Source organism: Pantherophis guttatus, chromosome 2 (genome assembly GCF_059756535.1).
Source record: "Pantherophis guttatus breed Tessera chromosome 2, ASM5975653v1, whole genome shotgun sequence".
NCBI lineage: Eukaryota > Metazoa > Chordata > Lepidosauria > Squamata > Colubridae > Pantherophis > Pantherophis guttatus.
In genome coordinates, this window is record NC_142064.1 from 112616908 (window position 1) to 112644203 (window position 27296).

A 27296-nucleotide genomic window follows, 5' to 3' on the forward strand; every position below is an offset into this window, starting at 1 on the left:
TAACTAGTAATTCATGTTTTTCTGTATAATATGACTGTGAGTTTGAAATGTGTGCACTCAATAATTGTTAAAGCACATTTGGCAACAAATTTGGATTGTTGGTGCTTCATTTTTCCTGTAGTATTAATCATTGGTAGAAATAGAGTTATATGAGTATATTACAGGGAAGCTCAATTCAAACAAGCAACAACAAAGCTGGCTTGTTTAGAATTGGAAGTGAAGCTTTGATTTATTGATTTTAGCTGAGCCTTCTTGATTGTGCAACTCTCACCCATCTGACCCAGAAGAGACACAGCCAGCATTTCATTGAATATCCCCTCTTGAAGCATTCTCCTTCCCTCTATCTCCTCCCTTTGTGTGTGTGTGCCCGCGTGTGTGCATTCATATGTATGTGTGGCACTCCTCTCTCTCTCCCTCACTCCAGCTGCTAATGCAAAATAACGTTTCATCCAGCAACCCAGGGTCTAATTACGATATTGGCGTGATCAGCGTGGATTCCTTGCTCCATCTGGCAGACTGTTAAAATTGCTTACCGAAGAGAAAGAGGAGGAGACAAGAACTGAGGTGGGCCGAGGAAGCCATGGCTGCTGCCTAAAAAGCCACTCCTACAGACAGAAGGTGAGAGATGTAACGGCTGGGCTGTGGGGGGATTTTCCTGGAGGGGATTTTCCTGGTAGCTTGCAATATCTGTCTAGGTTCTCCATTGTTGCTTTTCCATTCATACTAGCATTATTACAGTTTTGACAACTGCAGTCCTGTGTGTGTGTGTGTGTGTGTGTGTGTGTGTGTGTGTGTGTGTGCACGCGCGCATACATGTTTTAAAAGACTGTGTTGCTAAGCTACACTCTTAGAATGCTGAATGTATCAATTCACCGCACACACATGCCTACACATGTACACACTCTTGCTGTCCTGATTGCTATTTGCAGCAAAATGGTCACTGATGCCATTGGCGAAACCACGGAGGCAGACGATACCACTTTACTTCAGCTGGGCTCAGAGGGTTGATGAGCTGCCATGGATGTGGGTCACTTGCCAAAGGGGGCAGGCAGCCCATAGATCTTGTAGCTGGATTCTTACAACACTGGTTACAGTGCTAGAGAAGTTGGACTAGCCCCATGAGCAGCATGACTCTCTCTTGCAGGGTTCCAATCTCTGCTGGAGGAAGCAGCAATCATGCAAAGAGGAAGGGGGAGAAAGCAGTCAGCCCCCAACCCTCCTCTATACTGCGGGAAGAGAGTTTTGAATCCTTGTGCATTTATGTAGAGTGATCATTATTCTCTGCTACAGGTTCTCATCCAAATTGTGCACTATTTACACAAGAATCCTGATTCTCTGCTCAGAATAAATAGCATAAAGCAGTACAAGATGCAGTATTAACATGTATTAACGTTGTTTGAAGTTGAGTTTGCATGCTTCTTTCTAAGTAGGGCATTCAGATTTTCCAGTTCTTTGGCCAGAGAGGGATATGTTGCAAGGAGAAGTAAGAGATTAGGAGAAAGAGTGGGGGAATGTGACTAAGTAAAGACATATCTTTTTTCTTATTATATGTGAAGATAAAGCAGTATAATTTTCTATTGCATTGACATTTGTACAAAAAAGCATAACTAAGTAATGCCTCTACAAATTGACTGTAAAATTCCGTTTTTATTTCTGCTACTTGAATATGAGCAAATTTTCACAGTATTTATTTTTAATTAATACTCTTAACATGGTTGGATCAGTGATTATGTAACATCTTACTATGATGAAATTTGCATTAAAACATACTCCTGCTGGCGGGGAAAACAGTTGGAGCTTCTGGATTCCTAGGCATGCTTGTGTTTTTTAACAAGACTACAATCTTAAGTGAATATGCAACACAATCCTTTACGGGTTTGGCTAGACCACTGAGTCTGGTAGATTTATTCCAGTTCCACTAAATTGGTCTGAAGAATGGGAAGCCACTGCAGTGACCACCGATGGGACAACACCCAGCCTTCTATTTATGATGGATTTGGTCAATCAATGTGTCTGCGGTGACTGTATTTTTCTGGGCTCCCTTTTGCAGGTAGAACTTAAACATATTCAATAGTCCTGTAGCAAAAGTTCCTCTTATAAAAGTTCCTCTTAGATTTTGGAAGGAGTCCAAATTCTCTGCCATGATAAAAGTTTGCTCAGTTCTTTCTACAGACTGCAAAATGTCTGTTCTCTGCTTTGAACTACTTATCAAATTCTTGAGCTGCATCCTGCTTTGATTCCATTAATTCACAGAAATGGTCATATTCCGGGATATACATCCATACATTCTTCTCATAGCCAAAGTAAAATTCAGCACCCTCAGAGAGAGAAGTTTAAAATACCTACTTTAGTTTGTCTTTTCCCCCGACTCCTCAGAATCAGAGGCTGGCTGGCTGGCTAGCTGGATCCTGGAACCTTTATGGTTTGGTTTTGTACATTAGATATTAAAATGCATATTCACTCAGAAGAAAACCCTGCATTGATCCATGCTCACAGTAACATGTGCACAAGGTTTCTACAATATAATTTTAGGAGAAGAAGAAATTTGAAGGCAGGAAGGTAGCTTTGAAAAAAAATACAGTCTATGTATTGCTTTTTCAAAAAAGTATTTTAAAATATTAATTTCCCCCAGATAATCTTCAATTTACAACAGCTTGTTTAATGACCATTCAAACACCACTGAAAAAAGTGGCTTATGACCATTTTTCACTTACAACCATTGCAGCATCCCTATAGTCACGTGATTGAAATTCAGATGCTTGACAACTGGTTCATACTTATGATGGTTGCAGTGTCCCAGGGTCATGTGCTAATCTTTTGTAATTTTCTGACAAGCAAAGTCAATGGGGAAGCCAGATTCACTTAACAACTGTGTTACTAACTTAACAACTGCAATGATTCACTTAACAAATGTGGTAGGAAAGATTGTAAAAGGGGGCAAAATTGACTTAACAAATGTTTCAGTTAGCAACAGAAATTTGGGGCTCAGTTGTGGTCATAAGTCGAAAACTACGTGTATTGTATATCAGCATAATTTTTTTTTAAAAAAACTAAGGGGCATTATTATTTTGTTCTCTTGTAGATGCCATATCCTCCTTGAGTTGTTAGAACGACTTTATACTTTACACGAGGTACTTGACAAGGTAGGGTGACTTTGCTAAACCTGAGCACCTGGACTCCAAAAGAGGAGATGCTTTGGTCAGGTAGTTTTCATATAGAATATCATAGTTGTTGCTTGACCTTAAAGCAACTATTCTCAAACTGTAGGACTTCTGGGGGAAGGAGGAGAATGTCACAAGCGATTGGGAGTCACAGGTTTTTTTAAAAAACTGAACAGGCATTTGGAGGCACAATGTTAGCTCTGTCAAAATGTTCTGTGGTCTTTGCTACTAATTTTCCTGTCAAAGGCCAAAGTGGGCAAAGCAGTACTGTAACCACAAACACCTTTGATATTTAGATTAAAATGTAATCATTAAAAATAAACCATGGTATTTATTCCCTGCCCCAACTTAATCCTAGGGAAGTAATTCTTGAGAGAGCACATATGTTCACTTATTGTTTTAGGGGGCTCAGGACACAATCCAGTTTGAACACATCTGCCTTAAAATATGATGATATGAGTATTTGGAAATATTGGGGATCCTGTAGGGAAGAGTTATGCTTACCTAAAATAGAGCACAACTTCTTGGGGTTTTCTTTAGAATGTTCACAGCAGAGGGGTGTTAGAGGATTCCCCCCCCCCATAAATCATGTTCTTTCTTGCAGAAGTATCCAGGCCTAATGGCTATGGCTGGTGGAAAGCAGGAGCTTAAGAGAAGCATAACCATTATACCTTGTTTTGTGTTTGTGGAGGTAAGAAAACCAGGGAATTTGACCAACAAGTTCCCTGTCTCTGTCTCTGTCTCTCTCTCTCTCACACACACACACACTCACACACACTGCCATTCTCACAGTAACATAGTTGGAAGGGACCTTGGAGGTCATCTAGTCCAACCCCCTGCTCACACAGAAGACCTGTACTAGGGATTTGAATTGCCGAACTGCTGACATTTCTGATCGACAAGCTCAGTGTCTTAGCCACTGAGCCTAGGAAGGAGTTGTTCACACTCAAATACTGTAGCCAGTTCAGTTTAGGGTTGTAAGAGTAGTAGTGAGATACAGAGTTTGCATTTTGCAGGGATTGTTCTTTCAAGACTTGGAACCAAAAGTCATTTTGCTAGTGTTCCTGGAAGCTGCTCAGTAAAACTTAAAGCAAAATTGCCCAATGCATCTGCCATATTACAAGAAAAGCTGCTTGGGTATGTCACATCATTGCTTGGATGGATCTCTTCTTTGTAGAAGACTAGTCTTCAGTATTCCATATTCCACATATGGAGGTCATTGTGGGCAGGATGGCCAGCATTAGCAGATTAAGATTAGAAAAATCTGTGTCATTGTGAGAGGGGAGTATACTGGAATCCCTAACTGTTTCACACCATCTAATCATCTGGCTGTTTGCAGTCCATATCTCATAGTTTTACTAGTGTGTCCCTCCTTTCTTTTAGTGGCCTAGAACACTTCAGCTCTGTAATATGTTAGAGTAGTCAAGAATTTAGTTAGTCTACTTTTCGAGGGCTATATCTACTTACAAACAAGGGTGCAAATCTGAATACCTTCCCCTGAAATAGAACTGTTTTCGAAATTTTCTGTGCAAGTTTTTAGCAAACCTAGAAAGGTCCTCAAGTGTTCGTTGATTGGCTAGCCATTTGGAAAATGCATCTACTTATTTTTAGACATTTTCATGACATATTTTTAAAAATGAGGAAATGGGACATGACAATTGTTTATAGATGCAAAATAGATTTATTTCCATCCCATGAAGAGCATTCAGATGCTTCCTGTAAAGTGGATGGACAGAAGAAAACAGACATATCTGAAACGACTCCCCTGTCAAATGGAAGCCTGCATTCAGCTCACTTCCTCTGGGCTCAGTCCCTGAGAGTTGGCCTGGGATCATTTATGAGATGTGAATTGCAAAAAGGGGAATGTCTGGGAAAAGTGGGATGGAATCAGGAGTGGTGGGATATAGGAGAGGAACACACAGCAGCCTTATTTTGGCCCAGAAAGCTGAGTTCCTCTCTTATTCCTCAACCTGGTTTCTGAATAAGAAAAGATGCATAGAAATTTGCATGCAGTAATGGTCAGGTGGCAACCATCTGTGATTCCAGAGATCTGAAAGATCTCCTTGCCTCCTATTCTGTTAGTGGTGCCTGATGTGCCATCCTGTTCTTTTTCCAGCTGGGGATCATGGCTGGCACAGTGGTGCTGGCTTACCACTTTGAGTATTCAGATACTTTTCCGGTGCACTTTCAAGGATTCTTCTGCTATGACAATACTTTGGCCAAACCCTATCCTGGGCCAGAGGACAGTAGCCGAGCACCTCCAGTCCTGGTCTACTCTCTTGTTACTGCTGTCCCCACCATCACGGTAAGAGATCCACAAGGGATTTGAGAGGAGAGAGAACCCTCAAGAGGAAGGGTATTGTATCTTATCTTATAACTATTGTATTTTACCCTACTCTTATTTTAAATGATTTGTATAGGATTTTATTGGTAATATGTGTTCGAATTTTGTGTTTTGATATGGCCTATAGGCTAATCAATAAAGCTATCTAATCTAATCTAATCCTCAAGAGGAAGGTCTGGTAAATGGAACTTGGCATATTTCGGCAATGATAACATAGATACGGCCTCCACTGTGGTGGTATTAATTTCATTGAGCTGCTAGAGGGAAGAAGTATGAGGGCATCCAGTCATATTTGAAGCTCTGTTGGGAAATGGAGTGAGGATGTATTTGAGGCCTCACAAGACATGTCCAGTCTATTAGAATCATCTGAATGATTATATTCACATTATATTATACTCACATATTCTGTCTGCTCAGATGCTTTCATTGGCATTGCCTTTCATATAGGTATTTTCAGAATGACCTATGTACCAACCCAAATTTGTTTCTGTAATGTTTTAATTGTTACACTTTTACCTGGCTTTTCCTCCAAATTGCTCAGGAGAAAGCACACAATTCTCTCCCCATTTATTCTCATAAAACAAGATGTATTAAGAGCAGTGTTAATTCAGATAATTCAACATATACCTGAACATGGGTCTCTCCCATCCAATATCTTCACCAGTATGATGTGCAACGTAACTGCTTTTTATTCCTCACCATCCTTTTCCTGTGTGGGAAAAAATGACCAGAAACTCCAATAAGAATGTCTGAGCCCAGCTTCACAAAAGCTGGGCACTTCAGCTGTTATTACTCCAGTCAAGCTTGCCACATCTAGGTCCCTAGGAAAGAAAGACCCTCGATGAAGTGATAGGTTCTTTTACTAAGAATTAGTGGTTGCAGCGAAAGCAGGCTAGAACTGAGGTTCCCGCACAAAGCATTACAAAATTTTCCCTTCTCCCCAGCCCTTCCTATGTGACTGGTCCATCATCATCCAATGGTGTTTTGGTATAGGTATTTTGGGAACTGCTCGGATGTTTGGTGCCACTTGGTGCAATTCACATTCCTTCCCCAGGCTCCATGGCCTTGAAGACTGGAACAGGCTGGTTCTCACACCTCTGGCTTCTCTCAAACCTGTCATCACCACCACCCCTTTGGATCTTCTCTACCCTCTACATGCCAATTTCCTCTTCCCCCTCCCTGCCCCAGACCCCCAACAATTTATGGCAGAATGCCAGCAAAGCACTAAGATGAAGAGGGCGGATCTGACAGGAGCACTCTCCCTTTTTTTAATGAGATACTCAATGCATCACTTTGCTTCCCTAAATGACTTTACTCCATTGAATGGACTTTTCTGTATTGCATCTCCTTTCTCTGTCCCTTGCATGAGCCCTGCTTGCTCTGACAGCCCTTTCTATACAGTGGGCATTGCTATGCTGCTTTTATTTCATTAGCACTTGGGAATACCTTAGTGACCAAAGAGAAAACGGAAATAAAATTATGATTTGTTTTGAACTAAATTCCCACTGATGTAGTCCTATTGTGCTCTGAACTGCTACAGATACTATCTACAGAAGAATTACATTTTTTTCAAGAGTCATGTAAAAAACATGTGTTTCTATTCTAATATATGAGAATGCTTTTCAATCTGTTTTGCCAGTACTTCCCAAATTTAGGTAACAAAACTCATATGAAACCTAGAACTCATTTAAGTTACAGATGTTAGGGGGGGGAAGTGTATATGTTTATCCTCATGGAAATGCATACTCTGTTTATCCCTCAGCTTGGGCTGGCCTCTCTTGGACCTTTGGAGGCTAGAAAATAATGTCACTTCCTCTCAAACCCCCCTCCCCCCATGCTAAGTGTTAGCACTACTTCATTTATGAAACGAAACATAAGGAATCTTGAAGGAGTCCTCCAGCCCTTTTGCAAATACCTTGGCCAGCCTTTTCCTCACAGAGCTTACTTTAAACAACTGCTATTAAAGAGGAAGTACAATTTCTCTTTTTGATTCTTTCTTTCTCTCATCCCAGATACTTGTTGGAGAACTGGCTGCCTTCTTCTTCCAACCCACAAGGCATAAGGAGAAAACCATCACCTCGGGCGAGTGCTGTTATTTCAATCCCCTTCTGCGCCGCATGATCCGCTTCCTGGGTAAGAGGAGAATGCCCCTCCCACCTAGACCCAGCTGAGTCTCCAGGCTCTGCTCCACCTTCTCATTCCTGTACTTTTCCTTTCATAGGTGTTTATTCCTTCGGCCTCTTCACTACCACCATCTTTGCCAATGCAGGCCAAGTGGTGACCGGCAACCAGACTCCACATTTCCTGTCCGTGTGCCAACCAAACTACACTGTGCTGGGCTGCCAACCACCCCCAGGCACAATTTACGTCACAGACAAAGCAGCCTGCACTGGCAATCCTCTCCTGGTCACTGCAGCCTGCAAGGCGTTCCCCTCCAAGGACGCTGCCCTCAGCGCCTATGCGGTGGCGTACACTGTGGTATGAAGTGGAAGCTAGGTGACAGGACAGACAGAAAGATGGAGGGCGGAGGGCCCAGTTTTGGGGTTCTTCCAGTAATTTACCACCCAATTCCTCTCCCATGCCCTGCCTCAACCCCCATTTGTATCAGATCGGGTGGGTAAAGGCCAGGTTTGACAATATACACAGGGACAGAAGCGGTCAAAGTTTGGGAATGAACTGCTCCTTTGAGAAATCTGAAGTGCCCTCTAGTGGGCACAGTGTGAAAGAAACATTCACAGGATCTTTTCTCCAGGACAGGATTGGGGGAACTATCTTTTGTGACAAAGCGCTGCCTGCTGTGAGCAAAAATTATCAATGGCAAGCGCACCTTAGAAAAAAGGATCAGCTTTGATTTCACTGTGTCCATTTCTCATTAGAAGGCAATAAAACCAAATAGGTCCCTTGATGTTATACTGGAGAAAACCCAGCTTCTCCTCTTTCTCAGCCAGCTGAGTTCTTGTCTTTTGGCCCTTTGCTTCTCTGACACTGACTGGGTGCTGCAAGTGTCACATGCCATTGACAGAACAAGAATTTTTAGAATCTGAAACACTGGACTAATAAATGCATTGTCTACAACAACAACAAAGAATGCTTGGTGTATGCCACTGAAGGTTATTTTTTAAAAATAGACATTCTAACTAGATAATGATTTAATGCTATGAAACGCAATTGTTCTAGAAAGCTAGATACACTGCTTGTTTAGCAGTGTTTAGATGCAGTGTTTAGATACCATAGTACATCAGGATCTACAGCTGAATATGAGTACAGCATCTGTAAATCTATTTTAAGCAACTGATGCAGGTGGTGGAACTGGCACTAAACTCTTTTCCCCACACAGTTTCTTGGAGTAGTTATTCACCTTGTAATGCTTAATTACTACATCTGGAAAGTGGAATGGAGGGAAAGATCCAGAGCCTTGGTAGTACAGTGGTCTAAAGCACCCTGTTATTAAGACCAGCTGCCTGCAATTACTGCAGGTTCGAATCTCGCCAGGCTCAAGGTTGACTCAGCTTTTCATCCTTTCTAAGGTAGGTAAATTGAGGACCCAGTTGTGGGGGCAATAAGCTGACTTTGTATAAATATACAAAAGGATGAAGGCTATTGCTTAGCACATTGTAAAGCCGCCCTGAGTCTTCGGAGAAGGGCGGCATATAAATTAAATTAAAAAAAAAAAAGATGGTCCCTGAATTTGAATTTAGCAGTGTCAGCAGGGAACATAAATTCAAAGTAGGAGGTTTTGATAAGGATTTCTCTGAGGAAAGTGGAGAGTTGTTGGGAAACAAGGAGAAGGAGGTGTCCTCTTTTGGTAATCTATGAGAGACTTTATATAAATCTGGTGACTGCCTGGACAAGTCCTTGCAGTTTTCTTGACAAGACTTTAACTGAACTGAATACAATAGAGCTGGAAGGGACCTTGGAGGTTTTCTAGTCCAACCCCCTACTCAAGCAGGAGACCCTGTACCAAACAAGTGGCTGTCCAGGCTCTTCTTAAAAACCTCCAGTGATGAAGCACCCACCACTTTTCAAGGCAAGCTGTTCCACTGGTTGGTTGTCCTCACTGTTAGGAAGTTTCTCCTCAGTTCCAGGTTGCTTCACTCCTTGATTAGTTTCCATCCATTGTTTCTTATCCTGCCCTCTGGTGCTTTGGAAAATAAGTTGACACCCTCCTCTTTGTGGCAGTCTCAAATACTCAAATACTACTATCATGTCCCCCCCTCTCCCCAGTCCTTCTTTTCTTTAGACTTGCCAAACCCAAATCCTGCAACCATTCTTCATATGTTTTAGTTTCTAGGCCTTTAATTATCTTAGTTGATCTTCTTTACACTTTTTCCAAAGTCTCAACACCCTTTTTGTAATGTGGTGACCAAAATTGGTTGCAATATTTCAGGTGTAACCTTACCAAGGCTTTATAATACTTCACGTGATTTTGATTTTATGCCTCTGTTTATATAACCAAGGATTACTAGCTTTTTTATACTTGTAACTTTGGTTTTTCCTGCCTAGGTGTAAAACCTTGCTTTTCTCCACATTAAATTTCATGTTGCTGGATAGGACCCATTGTTCAAGTCTGTCAAGATCTTTTGGAATCCTGAGCTCTAGGATGTTGGCTATTCCTGCCAGCTTAGTGTCATCTGGAAGTTTGATGAGTTCCCCTTCTATTCCCTCATCTAAGTCATTTATGAAGATATTGAAGAGTACTGGGCCTAAAACAGAGTCTTGTGGTACCCTACTGCTTACTTCCCTCCATGTAGCTGTAGTGCCATTAAAGACCACTCGTTGAGTACAATTCATCAGCCAGTTACAAACCCATTGGGGAACTACCGGAGGACTGGAAAAGAGCTGATGTGGTTCCCATTTTCAAAAACGGGAAAAAAACAGACCCAGGAAACTATAGACCGGTGATGGCGAACCTATAGCACGCGTGCCCGAAGTGGCATGTGGAGCCATGTCAGCTGGCTTGCGTGACATTGCCTGTTCCTCTTCCAGGTTTCTGGCGCGCATGCGATGATCAGTTGGCCTTTGTGCATGTGGCAGTGCCGGAAACTGGGAGAGCTGGTCTGTGAGCCGGGAATGGGGCTTCCTCAAACTTCGGAATTGTAGCATCCAGAAAGACCAATGGGAATTCTCCCTTCCGCAATGTCATCAGTCTCCAGGAAGAGTCTCCCTTGACTTCACCCAATTGGAGGAGAGAGTTCCACGCAGAGAAGAAGCCCAAGTTCAGGCCAAGATCCTCCCTCCCACTTTCTCTGCTTCTCTCTCTCACAGAACTGTCTCTCCTCCTTCAGGTGAAGTCCCAGAGGACTCTGCCTGGAGACTGATGACACTCAGGCAGGGAGAATTCTCATTGGTGCTGCCCCTCATTCTGGCCCCTCCCATCTCAAAAGTCCAAGAGAAACAGTTCCTCCCCCCATGCAGAACTGCGGACTCCTCCTCTCGGGCTGAAAGCATCTGGCCAGACACACATGCACATGAGCAAGTGCGCCGTGAGCATGCAGGCCACCAACTGATCGGTGCGTGCGCATGCACAGCAGTAGCTGAAAGACTTTGTGGCTGGTGCGCATGTGCGTGCCAGAAACCAGACGTACCTTATCCGGCATGTGGATGCCCCCTGGGCAGCTCCTCTTCCAGGTCACGGCCCTGATGAGCATGCGCGATATGCTCCCTTTTCAGCACTTGGTGCCCCCCCCCCCGTGCATGCATTCCCTTTTCAGCACTCGGTGCCAAAAAGGTTCTCCATCACTGCTATAGACCAATCAGCCTAACATCAATATTTGGGAAGACATTGGAAAAGACAATAAAAAAACGTATCTGTCAACAACTAGAAACGAGTAAAGTAACAACTAGAAGTCAGCATGGGTAAGTCAAAAACAGATCATGCCAAACCAATTTTATTTCATTCTTCAACATAATGACTAAATTAGTAGACCAGTGAAATACTGTGGACATAATATACTTAGATTTCAGCAAGGCATTTGACAAAGTAGACCACAATGTACTTCTTGGTAAGCTAGAAAAAAGTGGAATAGATAATATCACCATCAGATGGATTTGTAACTGGCTGACAAACCATACTCAGTGAATAGTCCTTAATGGTACTACATCTACATGGAGGGAAGTAAGCAGTGGGGTACAACAAGGTTCTGTCTTAAACCCAGTACTCTTCAATGTCTTCATAAACGACTTAGATGAGGGAATAGAAGGGGAACTTACCAAATTTGTGGATGACACTAAGCTGGCAGGAATAGCCAACACCCTAGATGATAGGCTCAAGATCCAGATGGATCTTGATAGACTTGAACACTGGGCCCTAGCAAAAACAATGAAATTCAATGTAGAGAAAAGTAAAGTCTTACGCTTAGGTAAGAAAAAAATATATATACATATAGACTGGGTGAAACCAGGCTTAATAGCAGTAACTGTGATAGGGATCTTGGAGTCTTAGTGGACAACCAGCTAAATATGAGCCAGCAGTGTGCAGCAGCAGCCAAAAAAGCCAATACAATCCTAAATTGCATTAACAGAGGGATACAATCAAGATCAAGTGAGGTACTAAAACCACTCTATAAAGCCTTAGTAAGACCACACCTAGAATTCAGTTTTGGTCACCACACTCTAAAAAAGATGTTGAGACTCTAGAAAGAGTGCAGAGAAGAGCAACCAAGATGATTAGGGGACTAGAGCAGTAGTGGGTTTCAAATCCCAGTGCTACCGGTTTGCTATTGGTAGTGTGAGTGCGTGCATGCTTGCTTTGGAAGTGTGTGATGCTTCTGCGCATGTGCAGAGCATTTTTGATGACATCTGGATGGATGGGCGGAGCCTCCTACTGCTGCTATTGCCGGTTCGCCCGAACCGGGAGCAACCCACCACTAGAAGGGCATGGCTAGTCTAGTGAACAGAAGGACCAGGGGAGACATGATAGCAATCTTCCAATATATGAGGGGCTGCCACAGAGAGGAGGAGCTCAAGGTATCTTCCAAAGCACCTGAAGGCCAGACAAGGAATAATGGATGGAACCTGAACAAGGAGAGATTCAACCTGGAAATTAGGAGAAATTTTCTGACAGTGAGAACAATCAATCAATGGAACAGCTTCCCTTTGGAAATTGTGAGAGCTTCATCACTGGAAGCTTTCAAGAAGAGACTGGACTGCCATCTGTCAGAATAGTGTAGGGTCTCCTGCTTGTGTGGGAGGTTGGACTAAATGACCCACTAGGTCCTTTCCAACTCTGTTAATCAGTTAAATCTAGTGGTAATGCTGTCTGTCCCACATTTTTCTAGTTTATCAAGAAGTAGGTTGTGTTCTACATTGTCAAATGCCTTGCTGAAGTCTAAATACTATATACTATGTCAACTGTGTCCACTATGCATTTTGCTGGTCTATAAATTTAGTCACTTTATCAAAGAATGAAATAAGATTGGTTTGGCATGATCTGTTTTTAACAAACTCATGCTGGCTTTTAGTTATAACTTTATCTCTATCTAGATGTTTGCAGATCTGTTTTCTGATTATCTTTCCCAGTATCTTCCTAGGTATTGATGTTAGGTATTGATGTCTGTAGTTTCCTGGGTCTGTGTCCCCCCCCCTTTTATTTTAATGGGCACCATATCAGCTCTTTTCCAATCCTCAGGTAATTCCCCGGTGTTCTAGGATTTTTGAAAGATATGGTAAAATGATTCTGAGATAACATCTGCCAGCTCCTTCAGAACTCTGGGATGTAATCCTGGTGTTTTATATTCATCAAGATCAAATCATTTCTCTAACCATTTTCTTGCGTATTTTAATTTTTATTTCTAGTCTGTCTTTTACGGTTAGCTTTTTGGTAGGTTGGGTTATAGTTTCTTTTTGCTTGAAGACTGATGTAAAGAATGAGTTAAACAGCTCTAAAGGTGCTTTTTCAAGAGGCAACTGGACTTTCTTATTTTTCTTTGAAGATGTTTCACTTCTCATCCAAGAAGCTTCTTCAACTCTGACTGGATGTTTGAGAATGTAAGGTTCTATATTCCTTGCAGACAGCTGGTCATTTGTATTCTTCTAGAGAGTCATTGAGGTTACTTGGAGGTTTATCTGTGTCATCAGGGTCACCTGAGTAGTTCAAATGGGTGTGGAGCCTTCTTGTTACTGTTGAAAGGACTGTGTTGTAGACTAGAGTTAGATGATGCCAAATCCCTCCCCCTCTATTGAGAGAGAGCTGTTCAATTTTGACATAGATGGCCTCTTTTAGCCCACTTTCAAACCAGCAGTCTTCTTTGTCCAAAATGTGGACTTTGCTGTCTTCAAAAGCGTGGCCTTTGTCTTTTAAATGCAGATGGACTGCTGAATCTAGTCCTGATTGGTTTGCTCTCCTTTGTCAGGGATGTCAAACTCAATTTCATTGAAAGCCACATCAGCATTATGGTTGCTCTCAAAGGGCCAGTTGCATGTAAGACTACTATGATTTACAGCAGCCAGTGGGCATGACTGGATAAACGTGGCCGCGACTGGGTGGTAGTAACCAGTTGGGTATGGGTGCTCACTGGGGGCAGGTGACTTGGGACTGTAGGGTTGGGATGGAACAAGTCTCACCAGCTAACTCTAATTCAACATGGGGACAATTTGGTGCCCCACAAGCTCATTGCCCCCCCAAACTGCTGGTAGCCAAGCGTGTATGCACACGCGCGCGCACGCACACACACACACACACACACACACACACACACACACACACTGCATCCCAAGTTTGGCAATTTTTATCCACACAGGAAGGAGAGGGTCTTCTCCCCAAGCCCAGGCATGATTGGCAGTTTGCAAGCTCAGATGTCGATAAAAGTCTCCAAGCTTGGTGTGTATGTGCACATGCGCACTTGTGCAGGCTTCCTGGGCTGGAGGAGAACAGTGGGGCCTTTCTCTGCAGCAGCCAAACAAAGGAGCTGTTCTCTTTACTCCCTACCTCCTTATATGATTAGTTATCTATTGGTTTTTGCTTGGAATTAGGTTCTAACGGTCATGAAGATTGGTCCCCTCCCCCATCAATTTTAGTTTAAAGCCCTTCTGGTAAGATGAGCCAGTCATTTTCTGAATATATTCTTTCCAGTTCTTGTGAGGTTCACTTCATCCTTTGCTAGTAGCCCTTCATGTAGGTAATGCAGACCGTGGTGTAGGAAACGACTCCAGTTTTTAAGCTAGTGGTTTGCTTCTAAAATCCTTTGCTCCCTCATTGGATGTTGGCCTTTTGTTAGAAGTATAGATGAAAACACCACTTGAGCTCCTAATTCTTTAACTTTCTTCCCTAGCTGTTTATTTTCTCTGTTATTGTTTTTAGATTCATTGTTGAGTCAGTGGTCCCCACAATGTAGGAGAAGAAAGAGGTAATAATCCATGGGGTTGATTATTTTAGTAAGGTTCTCAATTATATCTTTGATTTTTGCTCTAGGGAGATAGCATACCTCCCTAGACTGACTTTTGGTCCGAAGACTATAGTTTCTATTCCCCAAATAACTGAATCTCCTATCACCAATATTCAGCTTTTTTCCTCTAGGGAAGTGTGGGATACTATTCTTCCTGCCAGAGGAATGCTTGGTTGTGTCTCTTTTTTAGAAACTATTGATAGATGTTCTTTTGTGGGTGCCTGCATATTTTCTTCCAGGGGAGGCTATAAAAGCAATTGTTCAGTTCCAGAGGGGCTTCACTGGAGGGGGCTAGGGTCAATAGTAGGGGCTTTGCTCTTGGCTGTTATTTTCTTTTAAGAGTGACATGTTTCCATTGGTCTTCCTCTTTAGGTTCATTTTGTTCCCTATTGTGTTTAATTTGGGTGTATTGGTTTTCTTCTTTTTGTTCATATATAGGATCATTTTTTAAGAAGCTGTTTGCTCCCTGTTGTATTTAACTTTAGTATAGTCTTCTTGTATAGCTTGGGATTCCTTGCTTTGTTCATTGAGTTTCAGAGTGACTAGAGTTGTTTCTAGACTCTTTACTAGAAGAGACTAGACAGCCACTTATCTGAAATGGTATAGGTTCTCCTGCTTGAGCAAGGGGCTGGACTAGAAGACCTCCAAGGTCCCTTCCAGATTCTATTCTATTCTATTCTATTCTATTCTATTCTATTCTATTCTATTCTAGTAATTAATATAATTTACATTTCATACATATATAGTTTGGGTCTTCTGTGGGCATACGTTAAAACATATGACATATTTTGCAAATCACTATAATGACAGTCTCTATTTCCATGATTTTTTCTTAAAAAATTTAAAAATTTCTAAAATTAATATTTCCCTGTTGTGAAGTGTCAATTTACAATAGTCTACAAAAATCCTTGACCCTTTGTTGAAAAAATTCATCTTGCCTGTTTTAAGTGTCTATCTCTTTTTCTGTGTTTTTTTCTTCAACTGTTAAGAATTTAAAAATTTCTAAAGAATTAAAATAAGTAAACTGTTTTTAATTGTTTATTTGAAAAAAGAAAGTGAAAAAGTGAAAAAAAATTAAAAGTTGAAAAATGAATTTTATTTAAAAAAGGAAAAAATAAATTTAAAATGGACAAAGATTTAAAAATTGAAAATGGAATTTAAAATTAAATTAAAAAGAAATTTAAAAGTTGAAAAAGGTTAAAAATTGAAAAAAGAATTTAAAAATTGAAAAAAATGAAAATTGAAAAGAGAAAGTTTAAAAATTTACAGAAGAATTTGTTTTTAAAAAAACTTCAGAAATTTTAAAAATTTAAGGATTTTCAAAATTTCTTGGCCTTTTATGAAGTGTTATGCATTTTTTTTGGGGTTGGAAATGTCAGGCTTTTTTCTAGGAGATGCTTACCATAGCTCTTAACCCTCTACACTCTGGCTTGAAAGTTTATCCCTTTCCTTCCTGTCCACAAGTGTTATGTATTTATCCTTTTCCTCCCTGCCTTCTTGCCCTTTGGTTACATGGCTACATGGGTTTTCAGGTATGATGTGCTGATCTGGGTGTTCTACTCCACTTAACCACTGCTCAGTTACTCAGCTGTGCTGCTTTCAGCCACTGCTGGTCCACCGTGCTGCTTTTAGTCACTGCTGTGGGCAGCCTACTGCCATACTTAGCTCCGCACCGCTACTGTTCAGTTGATCTGCTGCACTGTTCTCAGCCACTGCTGGTCTGCCATTGCTCTGGGCACTCTACTCCTCTGCTACTTAGCTCTGCAAGCTGCTGCTCAGGGTCCAGCGTCCTGCTCTCAGCCACTGGTCTGTTGCCGCCTAGTTCCATTTCACTGCTGCTCCGTGGCCTCCGTTTGCAACTCACCACCTCCGCTCAGCTGCCAGGCCGGATTGCTGGGCCGCCTCTCAATCTCTCAGATGGGCCCCCGGGCTGTCTCTTCATCTCTCAGATGCGCCACCTCACAGCCAGGACACTGGGCCGCCTCACAGCTGGGTCACTTCTCAGTTGGGCCACCTCAAACTGGTTTTCAAAAGTAGTTTGCTTTTGCCATTTGAAAACTTCAAAAGTAGTTTGCCTTTGCCTCCTTTCTAGGGCTAAGGAAGAGGGATTGACCCAGCTCACCCAGCTGGCATCATGCCTCAGGCAGGACTGGAACTCACAGTATCCCAGTTTTTATCCTGATGCTTTAACCACTATACCAGATTGGGTGGTCTTCTGCCTGCCTTTTTTCCTTATTTTAAAAAAAGTTGCACCTTGGTTATATATGCATGGTTATGCTGTGCACTATTTTGAGCACTTTTCAAGGAAAATGAAGGGCATTTCAGCTAACTCTCCTATGCTGTTCTTCCATTTCCACAGATGTATGTCACGCTGGTTTTTCAGCTGAAGGGCTCCCGCTTGGCTAAGCCATCCCTGTGCCTGGCACTCCTCGGCCCAGCATTCTTGGTGGGTGTGGTGCGTGTGGCCGAGTACCGGAACCATTGGTCTGATGTGCTGGCTGGGTTCCTCACTGGTGGGGCTATTGCCATCTTTCTGGTAAGTGTTCTGTATTTGGGGGCTTCTTGACTGCTCAGCCTCTTCAAGGGAGGGAAAAGGGTAGGGCTTCCTTCTCAGCGTTCAGCCACCATCAGGACTATTCTGGGAAGGAGAAGCCGTTCCAGTCATATAGATGAGATGAGATGAGATGAGATGGAAGGGACCTTGTAGGTCATCTAGTCCAACCCCCTGCCCAAGCAGGAGAGTCTATACCATTTCCAACAAATGGCAGTCCAATCTATGCCTGAAAGCCTCCAGTGATGAAGCTCCCACAACTTCTGAAGGTAAACTGCTCCATTGGTTGATTATTCTCAGTGTCAAAAAATTTCTCGTTATTTCTAGGTTGAATCTCTCCTTGGTCAGTTTCCATCCATTATTCCTTGTCTGGCCTTCAAGTACTTTGGAAAATAGATTGACCCTTTCCTCTCTGTGGCAGCCCCTCAAATATTGGAACACTGCTATCATGTCTCCCCTGGTCCTTCTCTTCACTAGACTAACTATGCCGAGTTCCTGTAACCGTTCTTCATCTTTTAGTCTCCAGTCCCCTAATCATCCTGGTTGCTCTTTTCGGCACTTTTTCTAGAGTCTCAACATCTTTTTTATAGTGTGGTGACCAAAACTGGATGCAGTATTCTAGGTGTGGTCTTACTAAGCCTTTATAGAGTACTTCACTTGAACTTGATTATATCCCTTCGTTCATGCTTCGTTGGGTGAGGGTGACTTCCCTGCCACCTTGAAAGAGGCGGTGGTGAGGCCTCTCCTCAAGAAGCCTTCCCTGGACCCGGCAATGTTGGTTAATTATCGTCCGGTCTCCAACCTTCGTTTTGTGGCGAAGGTTGTCAAGAGTGTGGTTGCGCAACAGCTCCCCCAGCACCTGGATGAAACGACGTATCTGGATCCGTTCCAGTCGGGCTTCAGGCCCGGGTACAGCACGGAAACGGCATTGGTCGCGTTGGTAGATGATCTCTGGAGGGCTCGGGACAGGGGGTGCTCCTCTGTCCTGGTCCTGTTAGACCTCTCAGCGGCTTTTGATACCATCAACCATGGTATCATGCTGCACCGGTTGGAAGAGTTACGGGTGGGGGGCACTGTACTGCGGTGGTTCTCCTCCTTTCTCTCTGACCGGTTGCAGTCTGTGTTGGCAGGGGGTCAGAGGTCGACCCCAAGGCCCCTTATATGTGGGGTGCCACAAGGGTCGGTCCTCTCGCCCCTTTTGTTCAACATTTATGTAAAGCCGCTGGGTGAGATCATCCGTGGTTTCGGGTGAAGTACCACCAGTACGCTGATGATACCCAGCTGTACATCTCCACCCCAGACCACCCCAACGATGCCCTTGAAGTGATGTCCCAGTGTCTGGAGGCTGTGTGGATCTGGATGGGGAGGAACAGGCTCAGACTCAACCCATCCAAGACCGAGTGGCTGTGGTTTCCGACGTCCCGATATAGTCAGTTGACGCCATCGCTGACTATTGGGGGCGAATCATTGGCCCCCACGGAGAGGGCTCGCAACTTGGGCGTCCTCCTGGACTCACGGCTGTCTTTAGAAGAGCATTTGACAGCCGTGACCAGGAGGATTTTTCATCAGGTTCGCCTGATTCGCCAGTTGCGTCCCTTTCTGGATCGGGACTCCCTACACACAGTCACTCATGCCCTCGTCACTTCCCGCCTGGACTATTGTAACGCTCTCTACATGGGGCTCCCCTTGAGGAGCACCCGGAGGCTCCAACTGGCGCAGAGTGCGGCCGTGCGGGTGGTTATGGGAGCAACATGGCGCTCCCATGTGACACCCCTCCTGCGCGAACTGCATTGGCTCCCGGTGGTCTTCCGGGTGCGCTTCAAGGTTTTGGTCACCACCTTTAGAGCGCTCCATGACTTAGGACCTGGTTATTTACGGCACCACCTACTACCACAAACAGCCTCCCACCAGCCGGTACGCTCTCATAGAGAGGGACTCCTCCGGGTGCCGTCAGCCAAACAATGTTGACTGGCGGCCCCTAGGGGGAGGGCCTTCTCTGTGGGGGCACCTACTGTCTGGAATGAGCTCCCCCCCGAGATACGAAGGATCCCGGACCTGCGCACCTTCCGCCGCGCTGTGAAGACCTTTTTATTCCACCAGGCGGGCTTGGCCTAATCCTTTCCCTCTTTTTTAATATGTAAATTTTAATTTGTTTTAAATTATTGGGGTGTTTTAATTTGTCAGGGCCAAAACTATTTAATTCGATTTTATCTGGTTTTTAAATTTTTTGTATCTATGTATTTTATTGTTTGGCTGTTCACCGCCCTGAGTCCTCCGGGAGTAGGGCGGTATACTAATCAAATAAATAATAATTAATAATTAATAATAATAATAATAATAATAATAATAATAATAATAATAATGATAATAATAATGCAGTTTAGGATTGCATTGGCTTTTTTGGCTGCTGCTGCACACTGCTGGCTTATATTTAGCTGGTTGTCCACTAAGACTCCAAGATCACTCTGACAGTTACTGATATTGAGCCTGGTTTCAGCTAATCTATATGTGTACTTTTGGTTTTTCTTGCCTAAGTGTAAGACATTACTTTTCTCTACATTGAATTTCATTTTGTTAGATAGGGTCCAGTGTTCAAGTCTGTCAAGATCCATCTGGATCTTGAGCCTATCTTCTAGGGTGTTAGCTATTCCTGCCAGCTTAGTATCATCTGCAAATTTGGTGAGTTCCCCTTCTATTCCTTCATCTAAGTCGTTTATGAAGATATTGAAGAGTACTGGTCCTAAGATGGAACCTTGTGGTACCCCACTGCTTACTTCCCTCTATGTAGACATAGACCCATTAAGGACTACTCATTAGTATTGTTTGTCAGCCAGTTACAAATCCAAATTGTGGTGATGCTATCTATCCCACCTTTTCCTAGGTTACCAAGAAGTAGGTTGTGGTCTACTTTGTCGAATCCCTAGCTGAAGTCTAAGTATCAGTGGTGGGTTTTGGGCGAACCAGTAGTGGTGGCGGTGGGAGGCTCTGCCCACCTGCCCGGACATCATCATGGATGCTCTGCCATGCGCTGAAGGTTCTGCGCATGCACAGAAGCACCACGCACAAGCACGCTCCCAATTCTGAATCAGTAGCAAAGGTAACTGGAACCCACTACTGCTAAGTATATTATGCCCACGGTATTTTGCTGGACTTCTAATTTAGTCATTATGTTGAAGAATGGAATAAGATTGGTTTGGCATGATCTGTTTTTAACAAACCCATGCTGACTGCTAGTTGTTACTTTACTCATTTCTAGAGGTTGGCAGATCTGTTTTTTTATTATCTTTTCCAATATTTTCCTGGGTATTGACATTAGGCTGATTGGTCTGTAGTTTCCTGGGTCTGTTTTTTCCCCATTTTTAAAGGATGGGAACTACATCAGCTCTTTTCCAGTCCTGTGGTAATTCCCCGGTGCTCCAGGATTTTTGAAAGATGTGGTACAGTGGTTCTGAGATGACATCTGCCAGCTCATTTAGCATTCTGGGATATAATCCATCAGGTCCTGGTGATTTGTATTCGTCAAGATCAGACAGGTGTTCTCTTACTATTTTTTTTGCTTCTTTTAACTTTTATATAGTGGCAGTGCTGTTTTTGGAGCTTTTTTACCAGGTTTTGCAGGGTAGAGCCCCCTTTTTAAATACAGTGTGTCATCAGGCAGTTTCTAAAACTATTCCTTTATCAGCACCAAAGGGCTAAAACTTAAAGACCACGCCAGTGATGCTATTCTAAGGGAAGATAATCTTGAGGGGCAGCTTACCTTATAAGATAACTTTTATTGTCATTTTTTTTCCTGTGGGCACTCTGGCACACATTAAAAATGAAATTCTGTTGCCTGCTCTCAAAAGTGTATATATACATAACACACATATAGATACGCTATATATATACATATGTATATACCTACACCCTAATATATAAATACATATAAATATTAACCAATATACATCTTGAATACATAATATATTATTGCATTAGTTTGTGATGTGTTGATGACTGTGTTATAATTTTCCCAAATGCAGACATGAATGGGGCCATTTCTTATTTGACTAAAGCTATCATTGTCCATGGGGTTGTGATGGGTCGGACACGACTTCGCAACTAACAACAAAATATTGAGTGGTATAGCTCTTTTTTCCAAACATCTCTTTGACCTTGCTCTCTTCCTCTTCCTCCTCCTCTTCTGCAGAAGAAAAAATATCTATCTTTTCCTCAAGAGGTGAGATGGGAACTGAGGACTCTGTGCAGTCTTTAAAGCACACAAGGACTCTGTCTCACAGCCCTTAAAGTTTGTACTGTAGACATTTTCTGTGGTGTATATATATTTCAAATACTTTTCTCTATTTTTTTTCATATTTGTAAGCAATTTTCTTTATATACATTTGTGCATAGTAAACAAACTGAAATTTTATTTACAGAGAACAGCATAATACAGTTCAGAGAAGTGGCTATTCTGAGTTGGGGTAATAGAAATGTAAACTAGCTTGGTTCCTACTAAAACACAAGATAACTTTTTACCCCCTTTCGTATGGCTGAGAGGTTCAACCAATCACTTCCCTCTGCTCAGATGAACATCCTGCCCTCATTCCTTTTTGCATTTCAATAAAAAGGCAGCTCGTGGTTCCTCTGTTATGCCCAGCTATTCACTCCATACTAGTGAATACCAAAGTGAGTCCTGACCTAATGGCTTATGCTCATAACAAGACAAAGAGGTCAATGAAGAAAAATTGGGGATTGATCAAGAAGCAGTTGGCAAAAGGATTGGGAAAGGCCAAATAAAAGACTATGTTAATGGTTGCAAAGCTCCGTTGAATGTTCCTTCTGATGCAGAGTACTATGTTGGCAGAAATCAGGAAAAGAGCCCTTTAATGCTGCTCTTCTTCTCTTTGTTGGATAGGTGACATGTGTGGTTAACAATTTCCAAAGCCCTGTATCCTCAGCCAAGGAAGTTTCTCCACCTGAAAATCTACCCAGTGTTCCAGTCTTGGGATTGTTGCCCTGTGTTGACAGTTCCCTTAACAAATTAAGTGTGGCTCAGGTAAGAGATATTCCTGATGCACTGTTGCATGTTTCCTCTTCTTCTTCAGTTTTCTCTTTAATCAAAAACACCTACCCACACATACACGTGCACAGCTAGCACCATATTTGAGGATGCAATAGGCAAAATGCCTTTTAGTGGGCTTCTTCTACCTCTTCAATGCGTTTACATAGCAATTTATGGGACAAGAAGAGGACAAGTTGGTCCAGCTGCCATTTAAATTTCCTTCTGTTCTCCTGAAAATCCTATTTTCAAAGATATGGGGAATTTAAACTGGAAATTTAATCTAGCTGTTAGGCCTTGTGCCAGGCAGGGCAATCATGAACAGGAGGCTCAACTGAGATGCCGGCATCTGAGGTTGGGGCTGATCCTCTCCCAGCCCACCTTCTTCTCTTCAGACACCAGTGAGGTTTTAAGGGAGCATTGCCATCTGGACTCACTTGTTTGAGTTGAGCGGCCATACAGATTGAATTAACAAATGTAAAACTCTTCCAGATTAGGCATCAGAAGGGAAAATGAGGGAGCATTAAGGGAACTGAAAGAGGGAAAAGCTAGAAAGTCAAATGGCTCATGTTTGGATGCCCATCATAAATTGCTAATGAAAACCAGGTGCTGCTGTCACATCACTGCACAGATCTCTGGGGAAAGACTGAGCAGCCATTGTTCCTCTGCAGTGGGACCACTGTTTTGTCACAGGGACATATCTAAAACTCGATGAATCTCACTATTCACAAATAAATGCCAACAGTCACACAGGAGGCTAGTCATCTGTTTTGAGCTTTAAAGTGGACAATCACATTAAGGATTGTAAGCTTTTAAACAACAACTCTGTGAATGAACAAAAATATGATTGCATGTGTTTTGGTATTTTCTTGTACAAGGCTCCCACTTAATCTTTCAGAGAAACTTGATTTCTACCATATTGTCCAGAAGAGCTCTTGTAATCCCTGTGCTCTAGTGAATTCTGATCATCTATCCTTATGGAGCATCTTAGGCTTTTTGCTTTTTTTCCATTCAGCTATTCCTAAATTCTGCCTCCTTCCCTTTTTGTGTGTGTGTGCCTTGGAGTCAGCCTTTTGATTCCTAACGATTGTCTTGGCAAGTAATTGCAGTATTCATGGCAAGGTTTTTTAGAAGTGGTTTGCCATTGCCTTCTTCCTAGAGCTGAGAAAGAGTGACTGGCCTAAGATCACGCAGCTGGCTTTCTGCCTCAGGTGGGATTAGAACTCTCAGCTCCCTGGATTGTAGCCTGATGCCTTAACCACTACACCAGACTGGCTCTCTTGAGCTCTATTCTTAGAATGTTCTTTCTACTGATGAATAGCAAGTCCCCATGCTTCCCTCTTTTGAAAACATTCTAGCCTGTTTGTTTTTCTTTTTTTTTAAAAAAAAAACCTTTGTTGTATAAATAATAAAACCATAGATCTAATAGGCTTTAGAAATACTCTGCTCAGTGCAAGATTCAATAGGACATCTCTGACCATGATCTCTGTTGGAAGACCTTTGTGGGCATCCTGCTCCCAATCTCAAGGCAACAGAATTTTTTAAATTGTGGAGTTAGTGCTGAAATTGATGCATAGAGGGAATTGTTATCAGGCAATTAAGGGAATAAGTGTAGGAAGAACATAGCCTTTGGGCCCAGGTATTTTGTATTTATTCTGCTGAAAACAGTTAGCAGAATGAAAGAACATGAAGGATCAAAAGAGCCTCTCCCAGCAGCAGGGAGAGTCAGCTTCTGACAGAAGGAAGAGAAAGAGAAGGCTGGGATGACCAAGATCTTCATTAGCACAAAATACTGTGGAGCGATGCTCAGACTAGCCCTTCACACTAGGTTGTTCTTCAATTATCTCCAAAACCATTTCTTCCACATGCTGCTTTTCCCTGTCATAGATGTTTAAGCCTCTGATCAGGCAACAAACTTCCATTAGCACTTTTGGGTTCAATCAGTGATAACTTTATGAAAATCATCTGGAACTTTTAGATTCAGTGTAGACTGATAGATCCTTTTCCAATAATGAATGCGCTCTCTCCCTCCCTCCCTCCCTCCCTCTCTCTCTCTCTCTCTCTCTCTCCCTCCCTCCCTCCCTCCCTCCCTCCCTCTCTTTCTTTCTCCCTCCCCGTCCCTCCCTCTTTCTCTCTCTCTCCCTCCCTCCCCCCCTCTCTCTCTTTGTGTGTAAAATGATGAACAAGGTGGCTTTATGAAGCTTTTTAATATAGAAGTTCTTGCTCTTCTATCTCTGAAAGCGTCGTTCTCCCCAACTCCAAATATTCCAATGCTTTAACATTTTTCCCTAAAGAAAACAAGTTTTCAACTTATTTCTTTCCCCTTTCTACTTGGATGTGAATAGTAAATATTTAATGATGTTAATTTCTGTCTCATTCTCTCCCATTTAACCATGACTTGCCCCTCCACTGCCCTGCCCTGATGCTGCCCCCTTGGGTGGAGTGGGGCTGCAGCAGGTGAGGGACACCCCAGAAGAGTTTTCTACACTACTCTCAAGAGGTCTGGAAAGGCAGCTAGCACGATCTCTACACTTGGCAGCACCTGGCAGTGCAGCAATGACCCATCCCTATGAGTAAGTGCCTGTTCCCAGAACTGTCTATCTTGACCCCTTGCAAGGTATCCTTGGTTACTCTCAGGGGAGATTAAGTTGGCACAGAGGGTTGCCATAGGCAATAACTATCATGGGGGGAAAAAAGGAGAAGGAAGGGATACTTCGGATTGGCATATGGTTGGACAACAGAAGCAGGCAAAAAGTCATGGTACAGAAGAATTGATCAGATATCCTGATGTTCAAGCAGAAACTTTGGCAGTTGCCGATACCAATTCCATTTAGATATAGGAAAGGAAATGGAGGGTGGTATAGAATATTCAAAATCAAATAGAAATGTTTCACCTGGAAAAAGCATGACCTTTTTGAATTTACACTAGTCGTGCTGCAGGTAAATAGCATTACCCAGTATTAATGTAGTGATGTGCTCTGACACATTTTTTCGCCACAGTGCAACAGGCTGATGTTATATATTGTTGGTGTCCTTCAGATATTTAGGGCAACTATTACTGCTGTGTGCTTAGAGCCTTTTGAGAAAAAGAGGAAGTTCTTTGGAAGGCTGTATGCTTTACATATGGAAGGTCCTATTTAGGACTAAACAACCTTTTTAGTGAAATATCAGAGAGCTATTGATGGGACATGCCTACACTATGTGCACAATTATTAGGCAACTGAGTATTTTGACCATATCATCATTTCTGGGTGCCGGCTAGCTGGTCTTCATGCGTGCGGGAGCGCCGGAAATTGGAAGAGCAGCTCCCTGGCATGCATGTGCGCACCAGGAAGCTGAGCTTCCAGTTTTTGCTGCACGCATGCATGCTGGAAACCAGTTCCGCCGGGGAACTGCACTTCCGGTTTCCAGCACTCCTGCACACGTGCACCTGGGAGCAGATTTTCCGGTTTCCAGTGCTCCCCTGTATGTGTGCGCACAGTCCTGTTTTGGCACTCGGTGCTGAAAAGATTCACCAACACTGCTCTATATCAAGGTGGGCATAATTATTAGGCAGGCAAAAAGGGCCAAAAAAAGAGATTTAACTGATTCTGAAAGGGATTCAGAGGGATGCAGCACTCTTGAAATTGCTAAGATATTGGGGCATGATCATAGAACCATCAAACATTTTGTTGCAAATACAGTATAATACTTTCCTTTTCTTGAGGTGCATTTTAAATAGTTTTGACCTGAGTTTATGCATAAGAAACAGCTAGTTACAAGGTAAAATGAAAACGGGATGAATTAAAATTGTCCCCTGAAGTAGTATAATATAAAAGTTTTCTGTGCAATTTTATTGCCCATTTAAGCTATCCCAGCCTCTTTGATACGATAAGAAAATATTGTGCCTTGTTAGAAGTAATGATTCCTGGTCTTCCTGATACTGTAGTTGAGCCAGATTGCAACTTGACATACCCCAAAAGTTTTTAGATAGTTTCCAGTTTATGCCTACTACTACAATATTTCATGTAATGCATATTACAGCATTAAGAGAATTGGTTCCAGAAATGCCAACCCATCAGACACCTGCTTGTTTGAATAGCAATGTATTGTCCTCTGCTCTTCTTCTGTGGTTATTTAATTCATTTATCGTTTTGTTTTACTGTTTTACCTCTGGTATGAACTGTCAGAGAGCTTTCCAATTGTGCAGAACAGAAATGAAGTTTGTAGTTATAAATAAAATGTTAAAACGTTGATGAAGGGGGCATTCTTCCCTGAGAAAATGCTGGGTGTGATGAACCGCATGCAGCAAGAACTCTGGCAACATTTCATACATTCTGTGATTCTATGCAGTCCACTTGGCACCTTCCCCAGATTAAAGATGTCCTCTTGCTCTGGCCACATCATCCTTTCCCCTTAACCATTTAAGGCAGAGGGGACACCATAAAAGCAGGAGTGCCTGCCATTCTTCAGCATTTGGTTTAAGCACTGGAAAGCTACACAGAAAAAAAAGCAGGGCAGGAGATCAACATTGTTGTTAGTCAATCTTTTTAGGGGTTTTTTTGGGGGGAGGGTTGTTTGGCAAGGGAGGGGTGTGGGGAGGGTGTTCTGTTAAGTGGGAGGCTAGGCCCGGTACAGGGTCGCGTCATGGGAGGTGTGGAGCGGGGAGTTGAGGGGGTTAGTGTTGGTAGTGAAGAGGGCGATTCCATCAGCACTGTGGGTGGAAGGGGCAGATATGGTGGGAGCAGGGGGCCATATTGTGTTGCGGGGGCATGTACCCGCTGTCTTCGGGTGCATATCCCCAATGCTCTTCTCGTTCCCTGGGTTGTCCAGAGCCTCA

General features: G+C 42.8%; 1 protein-coding gene across 8 annotated transcripts in view; it reads left to right on the forward strand.

Annotated features, from left to right (window-relative positions):
• The first annotated feature begins 317 nt into the window (after positions 1-317).
• Positions 318-27296, forward strand: part of PLPPR2 (phospholipid phosphatase related 2) — a 32833-nt gene continuing 5854 nt past the window's right edge. Inside the window, exons 1-9 of one of the 8 annotated variants that reach the window (XM_034434542.3) lie at positions 318-618; positions 3083-3143; positions 3766-3852; positions 5278-5466; positions 7518-7638; positions 7727-7983; positions 17248-17424; positions 22334-22474; positions 24932-25050. In XM_034434542.3, coding sequence (XP_034290433.2) covers positions 3781-3852; positions 5278-5466; positions 7518-7638; positions 7727-7983; positions 17248-17424; positions 22334-22474; positions 24932-25050 — 1076 coding nt within the window. In that variant the 5' untranslated portion in view covers positions 318-618; positions 3083-3143; positions 3766-3780. The remainder of the gene's footprint in view (positions 619-3082; positions 3144-3765; positions 3853-5277; positions 5467-7517; positions 7639-7726; positions 7984-17247; positions 17425-22333; positions 22475-24931; positions 25051-27296) is intronic. The other 7 variants (XM_034434545.3, XM_034434546.3, XM_087886524.1 and 4 more) reach the window with 7 other exon arrangements.